A 25,231-nucleotide genomic window follows, 5' to 3' on the forward strand; every position below is an offset into this window, starting at 1 on the left:
TGTGGAGTAAAAAATAGATGCATAGTGCAAACAGCAATGCAGCACGAGTTTATTAGAGGTCATTTGAAATCAGTGCCCTCAGAACATTTCCTAACTTTAAGCAAATTGGCATTTGATTAAAATTTAAGCTACCGTAAGCAGAAACATCTACAACTTTAAATCTGTCAAAATGTAGCCCTCAGTATGATTTGTTTTACCAAGGCGGGCGTTGATTCAAAAAGCAACAATAACAGCAAACCAGCAGCTTAGCAAAGAAGACATCTTTCTTTAATAGCAGTATCCAAACAGGTTGGTCCTAATCTTGCTGAAGACAATGGGTATAATTCAGCTTCCTTCTACACAGGAACACTGAGGGAGTTGAGCAAGAACTGTCTTGATGGATTAGATATTGAGCTATGAATCATACTGTTCTGGGCATCAGACAAGAGGAGCTGTTGTCCCCACCTATGAGGTTTTAAAATATTTTAAGAACAAATCACAGCAGGTGAGCGTAACAAACCACTTGGAAGGAATGATGTGCTGAAGGACAGAACATGCATCAATCCTAGTGAACAAAAGGCAGGAGAAGTATAAAGTTTCTCTGTGTCATCTGTAAGAGAGACTCATAAACAAATATTGCCCCAGCAGGAGTGTGAGTGCAGGGAAATTGAAATTACTCCATGCTCTCGTGTGTGAGATTTAGTCTAATCCAGACTGTACTCCAAACTCTTACCCCTGGACTCTCTGATCCCAAGTCTCTGCCAGTTCCAGTGGAAGGGTTGTGACTGAGGCATAAAACCAGGCTCTTAGTTGGAATGGGGTATAAGTGTGGATTATCGTGGCACTTTTCTGCATAGTGGGAGCCACTTTTTGATAAAGTTGGGCAAAGATTTGTCTCTGATGGGACTTAACACATACTTAAGGACTTTACTAGAAGCGTGTGTAGCTGAGTGGTGAAGTGCTTTGCTAAATGAAGATTTAGGCTTATGTTTCATTTCTTACTGAAAACTTCCTGACAAGGAGCCATTTGGCCAAAACCTTCCATTGCTTTGTTGGAGTACTTCATGGAGTGCTTTTGGAAACTCTCGAGCAACATTCTTGAGACATTTTCTTAGAACTAACCATAGAATAGTATAAATACCCTTTAATCATCCGGAGAACTGTTCTGAAGCTTTTTCTCTGTGCCTGGCTACCTTGGGAACTTGATTGAAAGGGATTTGCTATGGTCATTGATGGAGCCCTGGGGAAGACACTCAGCTGATGGTAAGGATGTGAGTTGCTGAGGAAGGCCCTTGATCTGGGAAAGGCCTATTGTCCATGGGAAACCAGTAGCCACAGCTTTTCTTTTGGATTTTTTTGCCTGTTTAACAGACTACTGCAGAGGGGTCTGCGTGCTTACTCTGAGTCAGTGGCCAAGACTAGGCCAATACATGCTCTTGCTTCCATATATACAGGAGAGATGGGAATGGGGATCGCTCTGCTTTAAATAGAAGCAACATGAGTGCTGGTTAGAGTAAGACATCCCTGAGCTTGAAGAATGGATTCTGTTTCCTTGTAGATTATCCCCAATGCAGAAGTAGGACTATTTTTTCTTAAGGAAGGCAAATACTAACCAAAAATAAACTGTTAACACTTGTGTTTTGTAGCAGAGAACTTTATCTGATGGCTGTAAAAATGTGGACTCAAATAGGAAGTATGAACCTTGTCTCTTGAGAATAACCCTGTCATGTGTCAAAGGCATTAAAGTGAAACAGTACAGAGGGCGTGAAGGTGTTTTATCAGCAAGAAAAATGGCTTACACAAGTAGCCTCTGTATTGATTTGCCCTTCAAAACTGGGAAAGGTTAATTCATATACAGTGCCTGCCAATGTGAGATTTACCTTAAAAAACCAGTAACTATTTTTCTTAGGATTTGCACAGTGTAAGTGCCAAGAATACATGATTATGCTCTGGCATGCAGTGAATTTGACATTCTATTAATAACAACAAAAGAGGAAGACAAGCTCTGCTGTCATTTGAAGGGAAGAGCAGACTTTGCTTTCTGGCCATAGGGTAGAAGTCCAAGTAAAATCTAATTTTATATCTAATGGTTAACTGCAAATATATATATTTTTTCACTAATGGGTGAAAATCTGCAGAGAAAATATCTCTTTGATTATAATTTTACATTCCCGCATTTAGGATAGTTGTCAGTGCAACACTGGTTGATTTAACATCATCAGGAATGGTATTTGCTATTTCAGCTCTAGCACCATTAGTCAATTCTGCTGGTTGGTTGGTTTGTTGTACAACACGACACATCCGTGTTGTGAAGTTTTCTGTGTGTAAAAGTACTTTTCCCTTCTTGCAGGTGGTGGAAAAAGATGTGGACCCAGAAACTACTCTGCTGACTTACCTACGAAGGAAATGTATCCAATGTCAGAAGGAATGACAGGAATCTTTGCCTATGGCATTTCATTGTTGTTTACTGTTCAGCATTGTGGAGTGGACAGCGGTGCTCCACATGTCTGGTATTATTTCTTGCTGGGAAAGATTACAGCAGATATTTTGAGATTATAGAACAGAAAAATTTAAATCATCCACTTCACGTAAACTTGAAATTAGTTATTAATACTACAAAGGGAGATCTCAGAATTGCTAACTACTGGAATATTGTAGATACACGTATAGAGATGACTGAAGGAAATTTAGCTTTGTATCATGAAAATTGTAAAGAATTTTCTGCCCAAAACATTAGAGCCACTTGAGCTGCTGTCTGTGTTGTCCAGTAATTCGAACATTACTGGATAGGTAATAATCAATAATTTGATTATCCTATGACGTGCTTACCATGGGCAAGGTTAGAATGATCCATCAGTGTACCCTTAGAGGCAAGGGTTTCTGTTGCATACTGTGATTGTATTTCTGGATGCAAAGAGTCATGTTTGATTCCTGTGTAAAGCTAGTGATATGTGAGTCAGATTTGCTTTGGGAGCTGAGTAGCCATCACTGTGATGACCAGGCTGGCTCTACTAGGTCCAGTTCAGTAAGTTGTGTCACTCCGTATTTAATGAGATTTTGTCTGAACTATCTGGGAGTGGACATGCTACAGATTTTTCAGTCTGTGTTGGTGTACTCCTTCAAAAGAAGTGTGCATAGTTATTTTATCTTTGGTGCCACGTTCTGGTTGTCTGGAATTTGGGATAAGTACAAAGATATAAATCATTAGTCTCTTTGGGGTTTCCAGGAGAGCTATAGCAACCCCACTTTGTCTGATTGTATCTTGGGTAGGTTAAGTTCAAGAGGGAAAATAGTGGCCTGTCTTTTGTGCTAATGTATGCTTCTCACTTCTTGACCTTTTATACCTAAAGTTGTTAACAATGAATGCAAGTAGATTCAAAGGAGAATCTTGAAATTGATCTCAAAGATTATGTGCCAACATTTGAGACTTTGCCCATATTAAGTTAATTTATTGAGAAGGAAAAAATATGAATGCTTAGTTTCCAGCAAGAAATCACTGCTAAGACTTGATTGACAACTGTTGGAGAGGGCTTTTGCCAACGTTCCTCATGTTTTCCTTAATTCCTGTACCCTCAGTGGGACTATGTGGAACCAAACTGGGCTGTGGGGAGGGTGGATGTGGTGCTTGCACTGTTATGATATCCAAGTATGATCCCTTCCAGAAGAAAATCCTGTATCCTTTTCAATCTGAACCCTCAACATAATGTGTAGCAAAATGTTCTGTGGCTTAACACGCAGCGATGACATTTAACTTTCTAAGTCAAATCCTCTTGTGCACAGTCAGTTTAAAATTCAAGTGAGGTTGTTAAGAACTTTGAATAGGATTTGACTTGCAATGTTTGCATTGCAATCTACTGAAGCTCACTTGCTGTGTCTGCTGCCATGGATTCTAAGTACTTTTCAGCCCCTCCTGATTCCCTTTTTCCTCCGCAGAGCAGCACTGTTGAATGAAATAACCTTAATTTATCACTTTAGCCACCATACTGCCAATGCTTGCCTCTTCCCTATCTGTGCTCTGCATCATGTAGCTGTAACTACTGTTGAAGGCATAGGAAACACAAAGTCCAGGTTGCACCCAGCCCAGGTAAGCTATTAACACCATTAACTACTGAATCCTGCATGCACACTTTCGTTTTGTTTGAACATGTTCCAGAGTATTGAGATCTTCATTATAATGCTGAGAGAAAGATTTTGTCTTTACTTGCAGGAATGGCTAGAAAGCTAGTAAGTTAATTGGTGTTATCTTGGCCAAAATGCTCACACTTTGTTATGGGGCCATGGGACTCTGGTTCACATCCTGCATCAGAAACTGGGAAAGCTGATGTAAAGCTGGAAAGCTGATGCTGTACTGGAAGCCTGTATGCTGAAAGCTGACAGCTGAAAGGCCAGGAGCAGGAAATCTGGAGTTAGGTTTTGGCTCTGTTATGGCCTTCCAAGAATGACCTTGGTCTCTCCTCTTACGTAGTTAATAATCTGAAGTGGTAGGAAGGAGTGATGGTAATGTGAGCTTGCTCTTCTGGCAAAGTGTTTTATTGCACTTTGTACGAAACTTGACTTTAGCACTGCTGGGAATACTCTCCTTTACAGGGAACTGATTCATTTTGGTCTGTACAGTGAGTGGGACTTCTGCCAACAGCAATCTGAGAGAGTAAACAACAAAGAGAAAAATAAGTTAGGCATGTGTGAATGAATGACAGCTTGTCTGACCTTTGTTTGCTTCTTTCCCTACCTCCTCTGAAGACTCTAACCAGCTAAGCTTTGAAATTCAGACTCAGGTCTGTACAGGTAGCTTTCAAGTATGGCAAATCTGAAGACCTCCTCTCTTATTGGAGACTTCTGGTTATTTTCAGCTACTCTGGGAATCTGAAGCCTAGATGTAAGCTTTTCAGTGGGCTCTCTCTTTTGAAGTCTTCGCAGATGATACAACCCATCTTGTCAAAGAACATTTGGTGGTTGATTCAGATCTTTTGATGAGATCGTTTCTGCTTTTTCTTTTTTTTTTTTTTTAAAGTAGAAATGTTGCAGAAAAAGAAATCAGTACAACCACAAACTCACTTTGACACCATGAGCTGATTGTTGCTGTTACTTTTCAGGAGAGAATAGCAAAAAGTCATGGGTCCCAATGTGGCTTTTGCACTCCAGGCATTGTTATGTCCATGTACACATTGCTTCGAAACAAACCCAAACCCAAAATGGAGGACATAGAAGATGCTTTCCAAGGTAATACCCACACTGCACACAGATGGAACCTGTGCTGTTTTCCTAACATCTGCTTCACTAGATAAGATGGAAGTGCAACTTTGCTTGATGTATTTCATTAAAGACAGGCAGTTTTTATGAGGTTAAGCACCAGCTTTTCCACGGGGAGACTTGTCAGGTGCTATTAAGTGAACCAAAACGGCCTATGAAAATCCCACAACAACTCATTGTCATCCTGAAACAGTGATAAGTGGTCTCAGTCTCTGATCGGGTCTTTACTGTTCTTAACATGATAAATTATGTGGTTAGTGCCTCGAGGGCTTTTAAGAGCCTCCACATCTTGTGAAGGCCAATTCATCTTGGGCACAAGAGGATGCAGAATGACAGCATCTGGGCCAGATGCCAGTTCCAAGACATGATGGAGTAGGGCAGAATCCAACTGTTGAAATTATTTGAGAGGGTACTGTTGCTTCTGAGGTTAGAGCTCTTACGAGGCCGCTGGCTGCAGCCTGAGAAGAAATCAGATGCAAAGGAAAGCAATCTTGTTGCAATTCAGGAGGTTGGAGAGTTGATGGGCTGATTAGACTCGCGCAATTGAGGTAAATGAATACTGGATTGGGCAGAATATGTCTAAATTAATTTCAATTGAAGGTTTCAGTGAAAAGGGATAGTAAGATTGTTGCAAAATTATTTATGAAATGTTCTTCCCAATATTTTTGTTAGCTTAATCTAGATTTGACGAGCTATGGTGAAGGACAACATAATTTTCTAAAAGAATTATAATTCAGCTAAATGATGCTAATTTTTTTATCCTTTGTCTCTGGCTATACAGGGAACTTGTGTCGGTGTACAGGATACAGACCCATTCTGGAGGGATACAGGACTTTTGCTGTTGTAAGTGGCTTCAGACAACGTTTAAAACATTCAGAGCAAATAAATACTAAGTAATCAATGGAGTGAGAGGTAGTCTTCATTTCACATGTAAAATGATGAGCTGATGAGCAGATCACTGTGCAGCAAGGTGATCTTGGAGGTGTGGTAGATAGTTCCATGGAAGCATGGCCACCAGTGAGTACTCAAAACAACGTTCCAAGGAGTAGAGAACAAAACAGTACACAGTATTATGCCAGTGTATCATAGGTCACCAACACCTGAGTACTCTGTGCCATTCTGATTCTCTCATCTCTATTAAGGTATAGCAGAAATTTAAAAATATATATCAGAAGTGGAGTAAGGATCACAGCTATGGTAACCTGGCTTCCGTGCTAAGTAACACTGGGCTAACTGCGACTCCAGCTTGGAAGAGAGGTGTCAGGATGAAAGTGGGGAGAGGGAATTGTCTCAGAAGGGAATAAATTCTGCTTTTCTGGGAACACAGCCGTTTTTCTCAGAACAGTTTTTTGTCCCCACAGGACTCAAATTGCTGTAGCAGTTTAGCCAATGGCACTGGATGCTGTTGTAGTAAGGGAGAAAACAGCGTGGTAAGCTGAACTTCAATAGCCATAACCTCAATTTGCAATGTAGTATTAATAGAGGGGTTTTTTGTGCGTGTTAGTCATTCCTCTGGCCATACTGTATTGCAGATATCCAGGGACATCTGAGCTGGTTTGAATGCCTGTCTCTTGGAAAACACTGCTATTCTGTATGTCTGGAGTAGTACAACACGTAATGACACAGGTTTTAGAAAAGTGTTCCCACTGAGTCAGTGATGTGTAACACTTATGTGAAATAATGTGATGACACTTGCAATCGAGGTGCTACCAGCTTTTGCAGCTGTCTTTGTGAAAGCAGATCTAAATTAATTATCCAGTATTGATCTGTCCCAAAATTAAACAGTTCAGTGATGAATGATTTAAGGACCATCCCAGGACATCACAACTGAATCCTCTTGGGATATTTGGAGGAAAAGAGCTGATCACATTTTATGTAATAGTTGAGGTACAAATGGTAGAGACTGAAAAGAAGGAATTGAAGCATAATACAATAGAAGTGTAAACTGACTTTGGGAAGGAGAGACTATAACAAAACTCTTTGGAAAATTCCAAAAAATTCTTGTGGATTCTTTGATAGGAAACATCGGGTTTGTTTGGAATAATTAACAACTGCTTGGTGTTATTTCATTAAAATTATTAAAGAATGTGTGTTACTGAAAATTGCAGTGACCCAGGGTTTGATAAGAGGGAAGGAACGTATCCTGAATTGTCTAGTTTTGTCCAGACTAGTTGAAGTATGTTTGTTTCTTCTTCAGAATGGGGGCTGCTGTGGAGGAAAAGCCAATGGCCCAGGCTGCTGCATGAATGAAAAAGAGAACCTGGTAGAGTGTTCCTCAACTATTTTGTTCTCTACTCTGAGTGTTTATGAATCTAACTTCGCTTTACTCTGTGCCAAAGCTCATTGTAATCTGAATTTATGCAGAGGAGATTGGACTAATTTAGCTTTCATGCTGGTCTTGCATTCTAAAATGTACCTTTGTCATTTAGCACAACGAATGTGATGAAACTTTTGGCAAAAAAACCTGTGAGTGTGTTTAGGTTTCTGGCCTGACATATTCTGGTCAGAAAAAGTCTGATCTGGAAAACTTGGGACACTGGACTAGGTTGTATCTTTTCACTGTTTGTTGTCGTTTGTTCCATGAAACAATAAGAGGCATTGGACTGAACAAAGAAATGAGATAAGGATGTATGTGGATAACTTTCTCCTCTGCTTCTCCTCCAGCTATCTTCATTCTCTCTTTCATAGACAATGATGCCCTCCAGCCTGTTTGATTCTTCGAAGTTCCAGCCATTGGACCCTACACAGGAACCAATCTTCCCACCAGAGTTAATGGTAAGGTACTTTAAAAAGAAATAGTACGTGGTTCACTGGCTTCATTTTTCCACACAGGGTTTGAATGTTGCCAGTACTCAGTGTCCTGATGAAATGGTAATGCCAAAGATGGATGATGATGAAATGAAGCAGCATGGGCACAAATATTTCCCTCTTTATGAAAGGCTCTTGCCAGTCAGGATGGCTTAAATGATGTGCAGGCTAAGAACGTGCCCCAGGTGGCTGCACTTCCTGTTGTCACCATATGTATCTGCTCTTGGTTTGCCTTCCTTTTTGGCCACTGACTATCCAAAGAGATAACAGCTGCTGATATGTGTTTTTTACTTTACTAGCTCATATGTATATCTCTGCTGTAAAAACAGTTGTCTGAGCTAATGACCCTGTGACCTGTTTATACTGTGGAAAGAAATGTAAGAAATACAGGAAATAACTGAATGTATGTCTGAACTAGATAACTTCCTGAATGCACCAACTTTCCTCCACTTGGTACAGCAAGAGTAGATGCCGACTGGCTTACATCAGAGATTAGTTCTCTCCGTATTGCATCCCTTTGTTTGTTTGTTTGTTTGTTTGTTTTTTTGAGTAGCACTTCCAAAGGGAAAGAAAAACTTCTGTTGGTGTGGGAGACTTCAGTCAGTGACAGCAGAGGAATGGATGGAGAATGGCCAACTGCCAACCAGATGTGGGTGCCACGGGTCCCCATCAGTCACTTGGCAGGATTCTTGGCTTCATGTAGGGGATTCTTGCTTCATATAGGGCCTGAACTCTTTCTGCATTCTCTTTCTACAGACTCAGAAAAGCAAGGAGCAGAAGCAGGTGTGTTTCAAAGGTGAACGCGTGATGTGGATTCAGCCTACAACTCTCCAGGAGCTGGTGGCACTCAAATCCCAATATCCCAATGCCAAGCTTGTTGTAGGGAACACTGAAGTGGGTAAGAAGAAAAGCTAGGGTGCAAAAAAAAAGTAAACTATTGTCTAGATGTCTGAGCTTTTTTTTTTTTTTTTTTTTTTTTTTTTTTTTTTTGTGGGATTTTGAGAAGTGGGAGTGACGTGATATGACTTATCTTTTTACTAGAGGTCATTCAGTCGTGAAATCTACATTTTGAAAAATTTCCAGGAAGTAAACTGTCATGCCTTGAGATCTTGTGTGTTGTCTCCCAGCACGTATAACTCTGTAAACATGAGAGGTGTGAAAGAGAGTTAAGACATGCTGAGGAATTCTATTATCCTAAATAAATCAGGAGACAATCGCTCAGCTTGGTCTCATTCATTGTATTAATTTTTCTTTCCCTAAGGGTTATGTACAGCGATAGCCACGTCACACAAGTGCTAAATAGCCTAAAACTGCCCTGTGAAAATTCTGGTGTTAGTGGGGAGCGGATTTTAGTTTGGTGTCTTTGTGACTGTATGTGATCTGTACATTAGATGGTCAATGAACTGACTTGTTTATAGGCCTGCTGCCTTTTCACTGGGAGACAGTTAACTGAGGCTCTCTATCACATACGCACAACTGAAGGAGTCTTACTTTTCCTTAAGGTATTGAGATGAGGTTAAAGAACATGTTGTATCCAGTGATACTAGCACCAGCATGGATCCCTGAAATGAATGCTGTTCAGCGCACTGAAACAGGTGAGGGAAAGGGGAGACGAGGCCTGCTAAGTGAGTGGGAGCTCCAGTACAAAAGAAAGACTGTTTCCTATTTCCATTCATGCATTTCCCACCAGGTGAGAGTCATGTATTAATAGTTCAAGAAAGAATTTTCACTAGAAGGTAGATTCATGTATAGATGTAGATGTACTAAGGGACATGGTTTAGTGGGGAAATGTTGCTGGTAGGAAAACTGTTGGACCAGATGATCTTGGAGGTCTTCTCCAGCCTTGGTGACTGTGATTCTATCTCAGTGTGTATGGTGTTTCAAGTATATCGTTTGACTCAATAATGAATTTCAGCAGGCCATCTTTATTAAGATTTTTAAATTAGCAACTGTGAGAAACACATTGGATTTGACAGTCTGTGTAACTAAGCATTTATCTTTGTGATGGAAGCAGGGAAAACTTAGAAATAATTAGAAGAAATGAAGATGATGTAGTGAATGCAGCCATGCTACAGTAAGGCAAATGGATGCTAGGCTACTGTCATGTAAGAGGCAGTACTGCCATGAGCTGTGAGCTTTGTTCTGGGGATTTGATGTTTACACGCATTACAGAATTGCATTACAGAATACTCCATTGTGGCTGAGCGCCTTCCCCAAATCTTTGCTGCCTAATTAAGTCCAGTGGCATCTAAGCTTTGTAGACGCTGTTATAATTCTCCTTCTAGACTTCTGGGAGAAGAAAAATAACACTTCTCATTTGTCTGCAGGGATCACCTTTGGCGCTGCCTGCACTTTAAGCTCAGTAGAAGAGGTGCTGAGAAAAGCGGTGGCAGAGCTTCCTTCATACAAAACTGAGATTTTCCAGGCTGCCCTTCAACAGCTGCGATGGTTTGCAGGGCCACAGATCAGGAATGTTGCAGTAAGTGACTCAGGAATACTGGGGACTGGAACTGGGAGCTTAGTCTGAGGAGATGGCCTCCCTTATCCAGCACTGGTGTGCCTTGGGCTCTTTGCACAAGGAGAAATTTATTTACTGTGTGAGTGAGTGGTGAAATGCTGGAACAGACTTTCTACCGATGCACTTGGTTGCCCCAAGGCTGTTAATGTTCAAGAGGGACTTGGAAAATGCTCTCATTAATGTGCTTTACCTTTTGGTGAAGAGGTCAGGTTGTTGGGCTCGATCTTTGAAGTTCCCTTCCAATGGAACTCTTCTACTGTGCTGTCAGCTCTGGGAAGCTAACCTGCTTTCATTTTAACCAGATGTAATTTTACAATACATTGGGCCACATATTTGTGCTGCAGTCAAAACACTTTGTTTTCTGAATGTTACTGAAAAGTTTCTCCATGGATCTTTCCATAATTGCATCCACACCAATTGAATCTTGACACTGCTGGGTATATGTGGCTTGAGCATAAGGCAGTTTTGATGCAGTACCCAAAGACTGCTGCTAAAACCGTCAGACAAATGTTAGTATCAAGGGGGCAACAGCTGTTTTTGTGGATTTTATATATCCCTAATTCATTAACAGCCTAGAGTTGCTGAGTAAGCAGAAAGAGCTTATCAAAACAAGCTCAAGGTGCAGCCAGTCCTTAGTGCACTCTGCGTGGGATAATGTAGGATTGCAAGATGTTATTGTTAGATGTTGAGAATTTTTATTATTTTTCTATTTCATTTATTATCACTTTAGGCTCTTGGTGGGAACATAATGACAGCAAGCCCAATCTCTGACTTAAATCCTGTGTTAATGGCAAGTGGAAGTAAGCTGACTCTGATATCAATGAGTAAGTTACTTGTATTTCTTTGTGGCACTGAGGTAGATGGAATAGTCGTAAGTCCTTTCCTATGGAATATTGTCAGATCGAAACTTGAAAGTGCATATCAGCAATGCATAAAATATTCTTCGCTTGACTTTTGGAGGGTTTTGCCCTTTTTGATTCTCAAGTCTTGGGGACAGTCCTAAGACTAGTTTCCTAAAGAGTTTTGAACTTCTATGCCAAAATAAATCTGGCACAGTGTATGCACTCACAGAAACTGTGAAGAACTGGTTGGAGATGTCTGTTCACAAGGAAAAAAAAAAAAACGAAAAACCAAAACAATCAAAAAAAGGTGTACAATTATTTATGTCACTCTCATGCTTTGATTGTTGTGGATTTTTGAAATAAAAGCTGAATTCTGTTCTGAATTTTTTTCTCCTCCTGTGAAGAAAACTAAATGTCACAATCTGCATTTGTTCTTAGGGAGAATTTTTTCTTCAAACAGTTTATTTTTGAAAAGTAGTCTGTCTTCTCAATGGTTTCTTATGTAACATGTTTGAATGCAGGCTGTGGAAAGGGGAAAGAGGGACTTGCGTTGAAATGCTAGAAATGAATTCCACCAGAGTCTCAGCTTTGATTGGATGATGGAAGGAGGACTTTGAGAGATCTCTTTCATCAGTTCTTATGCAGATATGTACAGAGATGTAATCTGTGATATACATTTGATATACATGATGACCAAAGTAAAGCTGAGAAAATCCTGATTTGTTGGAACAACAAAAATGAGTGGAAAATGAAAACTGGTACCATATCAAGAATGATTTGTGTAGACGAAAGGTTCTATCATATATACTCTTTCCATTCTTCATCCGAGATGCTCGCTCATTCACCACTGATCTCTCCTTGCTCTACAGAGGGCAGGAGGACTGTCACAATGGATGAGAAGTTTTTCACAGGATACAGAAAAACTGCAGTTGAACCTGAGGAAGTACTCCTCTCTGTTGAGATACCCTACAGCAAGGAGGTAAGCTTGTAGAAAAGCCGTCAGCATCTGCAGAGTTAAAATATTATTACCTAAATGCTAGTTTCACTGCTAGGCATTTTTCCTTGAAGATTGGCCTCCAAGTGCTTATGAAGTCCCAATTGGATCAGCAGGCAAATAAAGTATTTGGTGAAAATATAGCAATGTACTCTTTCTAGTAAGCAAGAGGAACTGAGCTCTGTGGCAAGCCCAATTTTTCTGGCACAAGAAATAAAAACTCCACTTTACTGTCTAGGGCTTTCGAGTACATTCAGTAATGGTTAAAGGACCAATGTGATGTTCCCAGAGGTGTAAATTCTGCTTGTGAAATGGTACAGCAAAGATGCTAGCAATTCCTGATGTGAAGTTTATGATTCTGAGGTTCCTGTTTCATTTCTGTGAACTGAAATGGGGACGAATATGGGGATAAGAGACAAGTTGAGTTTCAGTATCCTTGCCTTGCAAGACTGAAACCAGAAGGGCTGCTTATCGTGGCAGTTTGGCAAATAAGGCACTCCCCTTTAACTGCATAATAGATTCACTGTCTATGAAGTAAAACCCCTTTTTCTCTTCAGGGCAGATAACGTCAGACTGTAATCTGCTGGTGTGAGGGTATTTACCTTTTTAGAGCTTGAAACTACAAGCTATAAAATTCAAGGATTCACGGTGTGGTAACACATTTATTTTGTAACTGGAAAGCATCAATTTACCTGAAATGCCATCGCATTAAGGAACAGAACTAACAAAGTTGTTGACTATTTTCTTTCTTAAGATCATTTCTCTTGTATCTAAGTGTTAAGAGAACATAGGTATTTTACTGATGACATTTTTACATGTATTTCTGAATAACTGTTCTGTGGTCTTATGATAACTACAAGAAGAATTGCTTTTTCTCAAAATGAGAAACACTTTTGATAGAGTTGATGGAAAATACCATGTTCCTCCATTCATACCGAAGTTGTGTGGCAGCTTCACAAAAGAAATAAATGTTTACCAGCAGGGCAATGGTGTGATCCATAGGTTATGTGCAGCTCATTCATCTGAAAAACTAGAACGTTTGAACTCTGGATCTCATGCTGTCTTGGTTGGTCTTTGCTCACAAACATGAAGCCGGAGAGAGTAAAGTTCTCCAAGGAATGTCTCATGGTGCTGGCATGCGACAAAGTCTTCAGGAGCTGTGATATCCTCACAACAGATGCATCAGTTAATGTATAACACGGCATTCCTGGAATGGGACATACCCTTTATTTAACAATCCTCTTTCACTTCTAGGCTATAAAAACATCCCGTGTTCCAGATAAGGTTCACGAATGTTATATGCACCATTTGCATTATTTCTCATTTAGCAATCATTAGTTTTTTATATCCTTCTCCTCACATACATCTTTCTCTAGGCCATTTTTCGCTCTTATTTAATGTTTATGATAGTAATATTCTGAGTCATAAGCAAACCAAGTCATATTCAAACAGAAAGTGCTTAACAACACAGCGACTATATACTTCTCTATGAACCTATGAAGGTTTGTAGTATTGCATTTTTTTTCTACACTGGAGAAACAGAAAGATCACAAAGTCTTACTTCATCCTTTAAATTGATATTTTTCAACCTTCTTCCTTTATTGACCTCTATAGTCCATGCTTTTGTCAGTTCTTTCAAACACAGAAATGTTTTTGCAAATGCAAATATGTGCTCCTACATGGTGTTACTTCAGGCAGGAGGAAGAATCTAAGTCTGTACGGAGCCCTAGTCAGTTACTTGGCTTTTCTGTGAGGCTGCTAGTATCTGTAAACTTTCACTGTGAATGTTTAGAGGGGACATTCTCTTGTTTTACCATGAGGTAGGGCATACGTGGGGAGCTGGTACGATAGTTACATTGCCTGCAGTCCTAGTGATGAAGAATAAGTATCTTCTCCCACAGGACACTTTACCTAGAAAACGTGTAGTGTCTTGTGAGAAGTGGAGGTAATTGCTATGCTCCTTGCTATGATCTTGTTATTGGTAATTTCTGAGGTGTGCTGTGAGAGAAGTGGCTGCTTTCTCTTCTCTTTGAAAGCTTACTGGGAGGATGCTACTGATGCTCTTCTGCCATTATCTGCTGGCTGCCCGCCAATTACTTGGATTTAGGAAATGAAGCACACACTTCAGTTATATCTCCAGTAACAAGAGCTCAGTGCATAAAACCAGCTCCGTGTGAAACTGCTCTCACTGCCAGCTGTAGTGCAATTACTTCCTTACAGTGGAGTCCACTTCTGATTAGAGATAACTAATGGAACAGACTGCTATGCTGGGCGGTAGCTTGGCTGAAGCATTCAAAGAAGAACTTGGCAGCAAACTCTCAAGAATGGCCATGCAAAGATATCAGATCTGATTTCTCTCCTAGTCTGCAGGCGGCTGGAAGAGGAATTTGTTATACACTGCAGCACAGGCAACGGGAAAAACTGACTTTTCTGTGACTCCAAGGTGACGCTGTCACTTGGTGTAAACCAGTAGCATATTAATCTCTTGTTTACTGCTGTAGGAGAGCTGCTGAATTTTGTGAGCTGTAGCTGCTGGTGCATTTTTTTCCCCATGGAATCCAACAGAGGATTCAGAGTAGTTACTGAGAGCTGTATTTCAAGTTGTATTTCAAGTAATGGACTGAACTGACAGTAAGTCTCGCATTCACTAGTCTGGTGTGTTCTAGAACTGTGAACCATTTATGATTACTGATTTCAGTTCCTTTCAGGTATAAGGACTTCCAATAGAGCTGGAAGAGAAAGGGTGAAGGAATCTGAGTTTTACTGATTAGGTTTCCAACTTGGCAGCCTGGGAGAAAGTGGTTGCAGAGGAATAGTAAGATTGTTTATGTAAAAAAAGGTTGTTTTCCTCACAGTGTAGGAAAACTGTATGCAGGTGTGCCAAAACTCATTTCACAAACAGCCCTATCTTGGATAATAACCACCAGTGTAATACATTAGCCTTAATTTTAAGATCATGTGAATTTTGGACTTGAAGGTCTTTTCCAACCTATATGATATATAACACTGCCTGAACAAATATATCACACAAGGCACTGCGAGATGAATCCATCTGATACAGCTCCCTAAAATAGCTCATCTATGTAGGGATAGGTTAACAGCTTGTCCATTTCCATGCTCTGAAACATGCCAAGGTAAGGAATAAATAAATATTTTTCTGTCTCTAGGGTGAATACTTCTCAGCTTTCAAGCAGGCTTACCGTAGGGAGGATGACATTGCTATTGTAACCTGTGGGATGAGAGTCCTGTTCCAACATGGCACCAGTCGAGTGCAGGAGGTCAAACTAAGCTATGGCGGAATGGCTCCTACAACCATCCTGGCACTAAAAACTTGCCAAGAGCTCACTGGCAGGTAGGAGTTTTTCTGCAAGTCTGACTAGGGGGGCAGCACTAACAGCAATTCAGATACCCAGAATCATTCTCTCTGATGGTACCCAGAAGGACAAAGGGGAAGAAGCGATGCTACGTTTATGCAGCAGTCTGTATGTTGTGTGATGCCTTCCTTCTTCCCTTACACTCAAATGTCTGTGTTGGGCTCTCAGAATGCTGAATGAGCTTGTCTATTGGAAATCTGTCCTGCCGATAGTTAGGGCTGAGGAAAGGTTGACTATTGCCTGTGTTCCCTTGCAGGGACTGGAATGAGAAGCTGCTGCAGGATGCCTGCCGCTTGCTGGCAGGTGAGATGGACCTGTCTCCTTCTGCACCTGGTGGGATGGTGGAATTCCGACGCACACTCACACTCAGCTTCTTCTTCAAATTCTATCTGACCGTTCTCCAGAAGCTGAGCAAGCAACAGAATGGCCCTGTGAGTGTTGCTAGGGAAGGCAGGCTGGGGAAGAGTGAGCTGTATATGCTGTTTGAGAGTGGAAAGAGTTGAAATTCAGGCAGATTGGTTACTGAGGAGTATGAGAAAGGGACTGACTGGGAAGATAATTTTCTTTAATATTCTGTGGCAGAGCAATCTGTGTGAACCTATCCCTCCAACCTACATCAGTGCTACGGAGCTGTTTCACAAAGATCCCATTGCAAGCACCCAGCTCTTCCAAGTAAGTCGCTGTTATCTAGGCTTTTCTTTAGCTCAAGCAATGCTTCTTGTCTTGTTTCTTCCCTGAGTATTAACAGTACATGAACTTCTATAATGCTGTTGCTAAGGATTTCAATTTGGTCTCCATCCCTTCCTTACTTTAGGATGCAATGCCCAGCACTGCTCCTTTCATCTTTAGTACTGAGAATAGCTAGCTGCCAAACTTGGAAGTTTATATGAGCCAAATCCCTTTCGCTTCCTTCTCTGCTGTTCCTTGTGTAGCCACTCCATCCTATTTATCTTCCTTTCCCTAAGGAACTGTGGGGCTGAGCCCCTGTCCCTTTACATGTCCTGCTAGGATGTCTCACCTTGCCTTTTGGTCTCCCATCGGTGCTTCTGCCCCCTGCACTAGCAGCAGTGAAGTCAGCAGTGTGTTTTGCTCTAGGAAGTGCCCAGGGGGCAGTTGGTGGAAGATACTGTGGGCCGGCCTTTGGTGCACGTTTCAGCAGCCAAACAAGCATGCGGGGAGGCTGTTTACTGTGATGACATTCCACACTATGAGAACGAGCTGTATCTCACACTGGTGACCAGCACCAAAGCCCATGCTAAAATCCTGTAAGTGTTGCTTTTGAGTTTCACATGTTGCAAACGTCTAGTTCCTATGGCTTAGAAAACATTGACGTGATAAGTTGAGGATGAGGGGAAAGCTTCTTGCACCAGTGGGAACTGTAGCTCATTGCGTGCTTTGTGCATGCAGGTGTCTCACATGAAGGTGAGATATGAATGTTAAGCTGCCTTGTAAATCTGTGTGAGGGGAAATCTGAGGGTATTAACTGACCTGGCTGTTTTGGAGCACAAAGCCCTTGTCCCTAGGCAGCATTCTTACCCCATCTCACTCAAACATGTAGAATTAATGCATGACATTGCCTCATACCATCCTCAATAGCCTTGTGATTTGTTGTTTGTTCCTTAGGCAATACTTCCTGCCCACTTAAGGCTCCCTGCCCAGTGGTTTCCCACAGTGGTCAAACATGGGATGGGCAACATACAGTGGTCATTGGTGCACTGATGTAGTAGCTGACTTCCAGCTTGTGACAAAAAATGTTCTGTCATCATGATTAAATCTTAGGTGTTGCAGTGTGGTCACTGAGTGCCACAAGCATATAAGCATCATTACTATTACCGGTGCAGGTGAGGCCATGAAGAAAGCATCCTATCTATGCCTATTACCACAGTGTGCAATATTTTCTAGAAGTTGCTGTGTGTGTTTTCTTGCACTTGCACTGCACACTGACTTTTCTGTCTGTGTCATTCCGTGGAGGATGTGGCAGTATGTTTCATTAGGACAGAAGTAACAGAAGAGCCTCAACCTACGATTCTATTGGTCAAAATACTGGCTTTGAAAACTTCTCTTCACCTGAGTCAGGTTTTGACTAGCAACTATAAGTTAGAAATAATCTGATTTTGTATTACTAAGAGAATCAATCAGGGGATTCTTTCTGAGGCATTAGTGCAGAAGTGTTGGAAAGTGAGATTTCATAAGAAAAATAGCGTTGTCTTCAGCTCCTGGTGCCTAAGAGTTCACATTCACACGTGAATGTTTTTTTTTAAATGTCTGTAGAGCACTGGGATTAATAAACAACAACTTTCAAGCACATCTTGCAATGGAGTTTCAGGAATCTAAACAAGAGTGCTGAAAAAATTGCAGTAATTTATAGATGATGTTAAATTGTTCAGCAGAAACAAGGCCACAGCTCTTCTATGGGCAACAGTCCCTTTGTAAAGCCAGCCAAATACGTAGCCTGTGTACATAATATTGCAAAAGCAACCTTTCACAATTTTTTAGAGCTTCAATTTTTTTTTGTGATTAATACTCGATGAAAATGATTTTAGTTGCCTCTCTGCTTTAGTCTAATGTGATATCCTATGACAAACTTCTCTTATGCATAGCCAGGCTTCTTGGAATCAAGCCTGAAGATTTATCAGTGTATCATAATCAATCACAGAAAAAAAAATAAGAAATAATAACTCTACTTCTCCTGCTTTCTCTCTTTAGTTCTGTGGACGCATCAGAAGCCCGGAGTGTCCCTGGGTTTGTGTGTTTTGTCTCTGCTAAGGATGTTCCTGGCAGTAACATCACTGGCATCGCTAATGATGAGACTGTCTTTGCTGAGGATGTGGTACGTTCTTAAAAATAGCCTTTTTCAATCATGCTGCCTAGGAGATAAGAGTGCTTATATTGTCCCATGTAGTCCTCTGCCATATGGAGAGACAAATGCTGGCTGCACTGGCGTCAGTAGATATCTATGTGCCAAATGTAGTAAGGCCTGCTCCAAACCCCTCTCCTTTATCTGTGATCAGTGTCTCTTGTGGAGTTATGAGTAATTATGGATATATTCCATTCAGAAAGCTACTTGGACATAAAAACCCTACTCTAGCTACTCATCTATTCCTTATGCTATTCAAATGTGGCTTTATGTAGACCAAACGGTGAGGAAAAGGAGGAAGGGAAAAAAAAAGAAGAAAAAAAAAAAAAAAGAAGAGTTGAAGAGAATTAACACAAGTCTTGCAGTTACTCTGTGCGTGTGTGTGTGTGTGTGTGTGTGTGTATATGCACTAACTGATGGTGGGTTCAAACCTGTCCTGCAGGTCACTTGTGTGGGTCACATCATCGGTGCAGTCATTGCAGACACACAGGAACATTCCAGGAGAGCAGCTAAAGCTGTGAAGATTAAATACGAGGAGCTCAAACCTATTGTCACAATTCAGGTAAGTTAGCTCAGGTCTGCTTCCTCAGTTAGCTCTCAAAGCTCTGATATCCAGTGAACTTCGCTGTTCACGCACGGTTATTTAGCCGTGTGTTGCATTTGTCTCTGTGATGGGGATGCAGCAGTCTTTAAAAGGATCTTCTCAAAACTGAAGAAACATGTCAACAATTTATGATTATTTCATGCCTTTTTTTTTTTTTTTTAAACTGGAACACTTATTAACAAGGCATTCCTGTAGGAGTAAAAGCTAATTATATCTAACACAGCATTCACATCTAGAAAGGAGAGAAAATTGGACAAAGCCATTCCCATTAAGGAGAAATTAGAAATACTGGGGAGAAGTTAAGGCTAATTAATTTTTATAAAGGTCAGCATTTTGTGCCACGTGTTCTGTATTTGGATTTGGCTCAAAAAATCTGTGCGTTGTCCAGCACAGACATGCAGTCATCTACAAGCAGAGGTTTTGATCTGTTTACATGAGTAGTTCATTTTCAAACCATGTGTTAGAACTTTTCTTTTTCTGTAGCTAACATCCGCTTATTCAACCTAGAAAGAAAAGAGTAGGGCCAAAAAACTTTGTTGTTGTTGCAGTTCTATCACTGTTGTGTTTTGTTTTCATGATGGAAATGTGCACTTTTGGCAAGAGTGCGTTGCAGTCATAAAATTTCCACAGGAAAGATTGTGTTTGGACTCAGAAGTGGACTATTTCTGCAGGAGTTCTCACTCCGTGTGGGAATACAGTTTTCTCCTTCTGTCTCCTTTCTTTCTGTACTGCCCTTTGGGCCATGGACTACAGTTAACGCAGGTCAGAAGCTCTGTTGGCTAGAGGTCTTGAGCTTCTGGATCCGTGATATAAAACAGGTCACAAGGAACAATCCTAGGTTGCCCAGTCATGGTGTTTATTGTGAAATTGCTGTGCTGTAGTGTGGCAACAGGCAAAAAGCTTCAACAGTTAACATCCAGCAACTTGTGCGTTACCTTAAAACATTTCTACATCAGTCGGAGGAAGCTTTGCTTTCACTCTGTCTCCATGAATGTTTCATTGTGTCATTGTTTCCCAGGAAGCTATTGAGAAACAATCCTTCATTAAACCTATAAAGAGGATTAAAAAGGGAGATGTGAAGAAAGGATTTGAAGAATCCGATCACATTTTGGAAGGTGAGAATGAACACAATCCTATTTTAGAAATGTTTGTCTCAGTGTTATCAAGAAAGTCTGGAAGGCATCAAACTACATAGAATCATAGAATGACTTGGGTTGGAGAGGACCTCAAGGACCATCAAGTTCCAACCTTCCTGCCACAGGCAGGGTTACATCCTGAGCGATACTGGCTCAATGGTGTGGAGTGCAGGATTATTTTTTAAATGTTTTTTGCTTGTTTGGTTGATTTTTATTTTTATTTTTATTTTTTTACATCAAAATGGAAGTGTCAGTTTTAGAGCTAACGGTGTCCAGTGCTGCACAATACTGGACACCCAGTGCTGTGCACCCATGTTTCGTGTTTATCAATTTAAAAGGGTGGTGGTTTGTAGATAAGAGATGGTGGTAAGCATCTTATGGCACTCTATCTATGGGACACTTCTGTCAACTTTCTAGGAGAGATGTACCTTGGTGGACAGGAGCATTTCTATCTGGAAACTCACTGTACTTTGGCTGTACCCAAGGGAGAAGATGGTGAGATGGAACTCTTCGTGTCAACCCAGAACTTAATGAAGACGCAGGTAGGGTCTCTCTGACTTCAAATATAAAAGACTTTTGAATATCAGTTTTAGACTAGATGAATGCTTGTTTTGCAGTTTGTCCTAACTTGCCTTATGCTTAATAATAATAATAAATCCCACACCTATCTCTAATTTTTCAGTCTACACCCATCCAGCTGGTGTCATGAACTTGATTCCAGCTGACTGATACTTCTGTTGGTAACACATCTCTTAAACCAGGGATTACAGAGGATGCCTTCAGGACCATAATGCTGGCTTTTGAATGACACATTGAAAAGGGAGGTGGTGTGGATGAGACAGTTCCATACATTGCTTCTGCTGTTCTGTTTTTCTTTAGGAGTTTACTGCCAGAGCTCTGGGAGTCCCATCAAACCGCATCGTGGTTCGAGTGAAAAGAATGGGTGGAGGATTTGGAGGAAAAGAGACTAGAAATACTATTCTGACCACTGTAGTGGCTGTGGCAGCCTTCAAGTAAGTTTCAGTGTAGGGATTTAGGGGGATTTTTGCTTTTAGAATTCACCTGGTCCAGACAGTCTTTTCTTGGGCAACATTTGTGCTAGAGTGCTCTGAAGACTGTGCAGTTTGTAGCAAGCCTGGGATTTCCTAACAGGGATATATAAGGGGCTCTTAGCTGGAGAAGGAATCTGCTTAAAGGGTCTGAGATTATGCAGGGATGCCAGAAAGGAGAGGATAAACCCTGTTCTGTTCTTTTAGTTCTCTCTGGAAACTCCTGAATCTCAAACTCTGCTCATCTTTTTCACTTAGAAACCCCTTCAAAACTGGACGCTATTTGTGCCTGTGTTATTTTGTATAGCGCAGATATGAGAGCCTCTTTTCTGCTTGAACCCCTGCTATGCCAATAATACAACGCTATTTCTCAGCTCTTATATGAACTCTGCTTTTTGGATTTTTTTCCTGAGGGGAGGGAAGGTCACTGAACAGAACCTCCTGCTTTTCAAATTCCTAACAGACCAGGGAATGAGCCTGGACCATAACCATTTCTGAAACACAGATTGTAACTGTGATTCTGGAGTTTTGATATGGGGCCATCTTTAACTGTGCAACTTCTTGTAGTTGTCAGCAAACATGGCATCCGAGATAGCTTTTGTGCACTGAATACCTTCAGAGGAGCATAGCCAGATTGAAACTCCTGTACTTAAAGCAGCTTCGTTTTTGCTGTTCTGAGCAAGCCTTCTTTTTTTTAAACAGTTGGTAATACATATCCTTTTCTAAAAAATCTGTCAGTCAGACCACTGCTATTCTATATCTTAGAGCTTATAGAATCATATCTATGACATTCCCTTGACATTTTTACAGTGTGAGGAGAGACACAGGGAAAGCAGAATTGCTGGAGAATGAAGAGTTTCTCCCATCCTCCTTGGATAATGAGTAAACAACCATGGTTGCCAGGTCAAATTGAAGGCTACTTAGTACTTAACATTATTACATAACTCATATGCAATTTTCCCTAGACAAGCCAAGAGATTACCTTGAGAAATAATATAGAAAGCAATGATTTCATGGAACAATAGAATGGGTTGAAAAGGACCACAGTGCTCATCCAGTTTCAAACCTGCTATGTGCAGGTCTCCAACCAGCAGCCCAGACTGCCCAGAGCCACATCCAGCCTGGCCTTGAATGCCTGCAGGGATGGGGCATCCACAGCCTCCTTGGGCAACCTGTTCACACAACCCTCTGTGTGAGAAACTTCCTCCTGATATCTAACCTAAACCTCCCCTGTCTCACTTTAAAACCATTCCCCCTTGTCATTGTCAAGTCATTTCTTACATTTTAGTATCTCTCTCTATATGAAACTATTCTTCCTTCTTCACATAGGAGCCTCCACAAGTGTTTTCTACTGCAGGTCCCAACCCTAGAGGGTCTGTCTTTGAGTCTCTCTTTCTCACCTCAATCTAACCTTTTTTTTTTTTTTTTTTTTTTTTTTTTTTTTTTTCTGAGGAAGATATGCAATCCAGGCAAGTTATCCCTAACTCATGCAACCATTGCTCTGGAAAAAAAAAAAAAAAAAAACGAAAAGATAAATATGTTTCTGTAGGAACTGTACTGTGCATTTCAGGGTTTGCCTGATCAATTATCCTTTAACAGAATTGGCCGACCTGTAAGGTGCATGTTGGATCGAGATGAGGACATGCTGATAAGTGGTGGGAGACATCCTTTCCTGGGGAGGTACAAGGTATGCACACGTACTGAATGCATGGTGTTTTAGTGTTATCATCTGAAATGTCAGTGAATAGTAAGATACAGTGATAAAGTTGCTGCTCTGGTTGTTTCACTGCTGATATCCCCTGCTGCAAATGGGTCTGTTCAGCTGGGTTATGGCATTCATCCCATTAAAGATCTTTTGGATTGTACAGTTCTGCTTCCTGTAGAAGATCTTCTGACTTGGGTGGTTCTCTTCCTGTGACTTAAATGTGAATACTTCATCTTCCTCCAACCACAACCCTGTTCCTGTTGACAATCACTTTGATCTTAGATGGCTCTCTATTTGTTTACAGCATTACACTAATAATAATTTTAACCTCCTTTTTGCTGTACCCTTTTCAATCTAATTGCTTTCATTTTTCAAAGCAAGACAAAAGTTAAGGAGAGTATGACTGTGACAAGCAAGCAGCATCCACTTTAGAAGAGTTTTCTGGATCAAGATTAAGATGTATGCATGGAAACCTTTCCGGGAAGCATTCTCATTTACTATGTACACTTGTCCTGTGCTACAGCAGAAGACAGACAACTTTTTGTCTTCAGGAGGTTTATTCAGTTTTTGAAGGAATATAGGAAACATTTTGTAGAAAAAAGCATTACTGAGGTAAATCTCTTAACAGGTTGGTTTCATGAAGAATGGAAAAGTCAAGAGTTTGGAAGTGTCATACTACAGCAATGGGGGCAACTCTGCAGACCTCTCTCACGGTGTAAGTAAAATAAACTTTTTGATAGATTACTATGCAGAAGGTGTGTTTCCCTGCATAATCTTTTACTCTGACTTCAGAGCTTTTGTCTACAGCAGTGTGTTAACATCCTGCTCTCTGATGTGACTGAAAACAGTTCTTGATGTTTTTATCTTCTACAGCTTCTTTGAGTCAACTGGTCTACCCTGGCATGTGTCACATTGTTGATACTGATGTTTTAATAACTTGTCTAAGTTAAAAAGGTCAAGAATGTTTGCTTTGCATTACAGAGGGCTGTGACAGGAAACTTGCTGCACAACACAAGGTGGCTGACAGTCTCCCAGCTTTGGGAAAGCCAGTTTCTTGAAATAAAATACGCCCATGTCAATAGTTTGATTGTGGCAGGGTGCTTGAATCAACCAGTTGTTTGAGAAGTGGCTAACGCTAATATTGGAGTTCAGAAGGGTGGGCCTGGGTTCTGAATTTGTCTTCAAGAATTTTTGTACTGTGGAACAGAAATATTTCCCTTTTTGTTACATGAGTATCCAACTCAATAGCCTAATGTAAATCATGCTCACTCTAGCTTTCCTTCTCAAGTCTGTTGAGACCTTGATATTTTTTTCTGTGAAAGTGAATCCACTTCAGTGTGAGAAGACTGCAACTACTAGATTAATTTGATGCTAGCAATGTGCTTCATGCTGTATGAAGAGCAAAGTCAGGCATGTCTTTGTATAAACTATGGATCTAGCTGGGAGTGTGTATGTGTGAAATGCCTATTTGACTGTGTTTGAACTGGGAAACTGGGATGTGCTCTGCTTTGAGATAAGTTTGAGATGTGCATAATATCTGCACTGTGCTCCTGTTGGAAGACAAATCTGGGAACACAAACCGTAAATGATCTGGCCATTTCCTAGTCCGGGCAATTAATGGACAAAGATCTGAAGTTTTGTGGTTTATTTTGTATATTCGACCTTCTTCTCATAGTCCAGCTGCTGAGTCGCTTGATATCATCAAGACCTCTTTCCTACAAAGACATTACTTAGTATAATTAAAAGAAGTTATAATTAAAAGAAGTGTCCGATGCTTCCAGATAGATAATGGTGTATAAAAGTAGTTTGGCCCAGGCAGAGCCTAGAGCCAAAGAATAACTTGGAAGCTCAATCTTTTCCAGGGTCTTAAGTATCAGTAGAAAAGTGCGCTTTTTTTATTCTCCTTTCCTTAAGGATATTGCTTTGATGCTCCATTGCTAATGGGAAGGCATACTGGTTACACCTCAGTGCTCATCTGTGTTGACTGCAGACATGTGGGATGGAAAAGAAAGTGTCTGCTGTTGTAAATTATCTTCAGATCTTTCCGGGCTAGCTTTGGTGGTTAGTTAGAAGTCTGACATGTAGTTCATGTACAATGTGCACACCTCCATTATT

The 25,231-nt window shown here is 40.7% G+C and overlaps 1 protein-coding gene across 2 annotated transcripts in view; it reads left to right on the forward strand.

The window, feature by feature from the left end:
* XDH (xanthine dehydrogenase) overlaps positions 1 to 25,231 on the forward strand; it is a gene marked incomplete at both ends in the record, with an annotated part of 38,407 nt that overhangs the window by 3,866 nt on the left and 9,310 nt on the right. Inside the window, 24 exons of one of the 2 annotated variants that reach the window (XM_079550875.1) lie at positions 2,330 to 2,387; positions 3,556 to 3,652; positions 3,955 to 4,063; positions 5,073 to 5,199; positions 6,011 to 6,072; positions 6,591 to 6,659; positions 7,427 to 7,492; positions 7,918 to 8,004; positions 8,794 to 8,935; positions 9,540 to 9,632; positions 10,365 to 10,516; positions 11,286 to 11,379; positions 12,267 to 12,376; positions 15,559 to 15,743; positions 16,022 to 16,196; positions 16,348 to 16,437; positions 16,861 to 17,030; positions 18,472 to 18,595; positions 19,065 to 19,184; positions 20,245 to 20,341; positions 20,780 to 20,904; positions 21,242 to 21,375; positions 23,011 to 23,098; positions 23,745 to 23,831. In XM_079550875.1, coding sequence (XP_079407001.1) covers positions 2,330 to 2,387; positions 3,556 to 3,652; positions 3,955 to 4,063; positions 5,073 to 5,199; positions 6,011 to 6,072; positions 6,591 to 6,659; positions 7,427 to 7,492; positions 7,918 to 8,004; positions 8,794 to 8,935; positions 9,540 to 9,632; positions 10,365 to 10,516; positions 11,286 to 11,379; positions 12,267 to 12,376; positions 15,559 to 15,743; positions 16,022 to 16,196; positions 16,348 to 16,437; positions 16,861 to 17,030; positions 18,472 to 18,595; positions 19,065 to 19,184; positions 20,245 to 20,341; positions 20,780 to 20,904; positions 21,242 to 21,375; positions 23,011 to 23,098; positions 23,745 to 23,831 — 2,661 coding nt within the window. The remainder of the gene's footprint in view (positions 1 to 2,329; positions 2,388 to 3,555; positions 3,653 to 3,954; positions 4,064 to 5,072; positions 5,200 to 6,010; positions 6,073 to 6,590; positions 6,660 to 7,426; positions 7,493 to 7,917; positions 8,005 to 8,793; positions 8,936 to 9,539; positions 9,633 to 10,364; positions 10,517 to 11,285; positions 11,380 to 12,266; positions 12,377 to 15,558; positions 15,744 to 16,021; positions 16,197 to 16,347; positions 16,438 to 16,860; positions 17,031 to 18,471; positions 18,596 to 19,064; positions 19,185 to 20,244; positions 20,342 to 20,779; positions 20,905 to 21,241; positions 21,376 to 23,010; positions 23,099 to 23,744; positions 23,832 to 25,231) is intronic. The other variant, XM_079550876.1, reaches the window with a different exon arrangement.

The sequence above is a fragment of the Tetrao urogallus genome (genome assembly GCF_951394365.1).
Source record: "Tetrao urogallus genome assembly, chromosome: 2".
NCBI classification, from domain to species: domain Eukaryota; kingdom Metazoa; phylum Chordata; class Aves; order Galliformes; family Phasianidae; genus Tetrao; species Tetrao urogallus.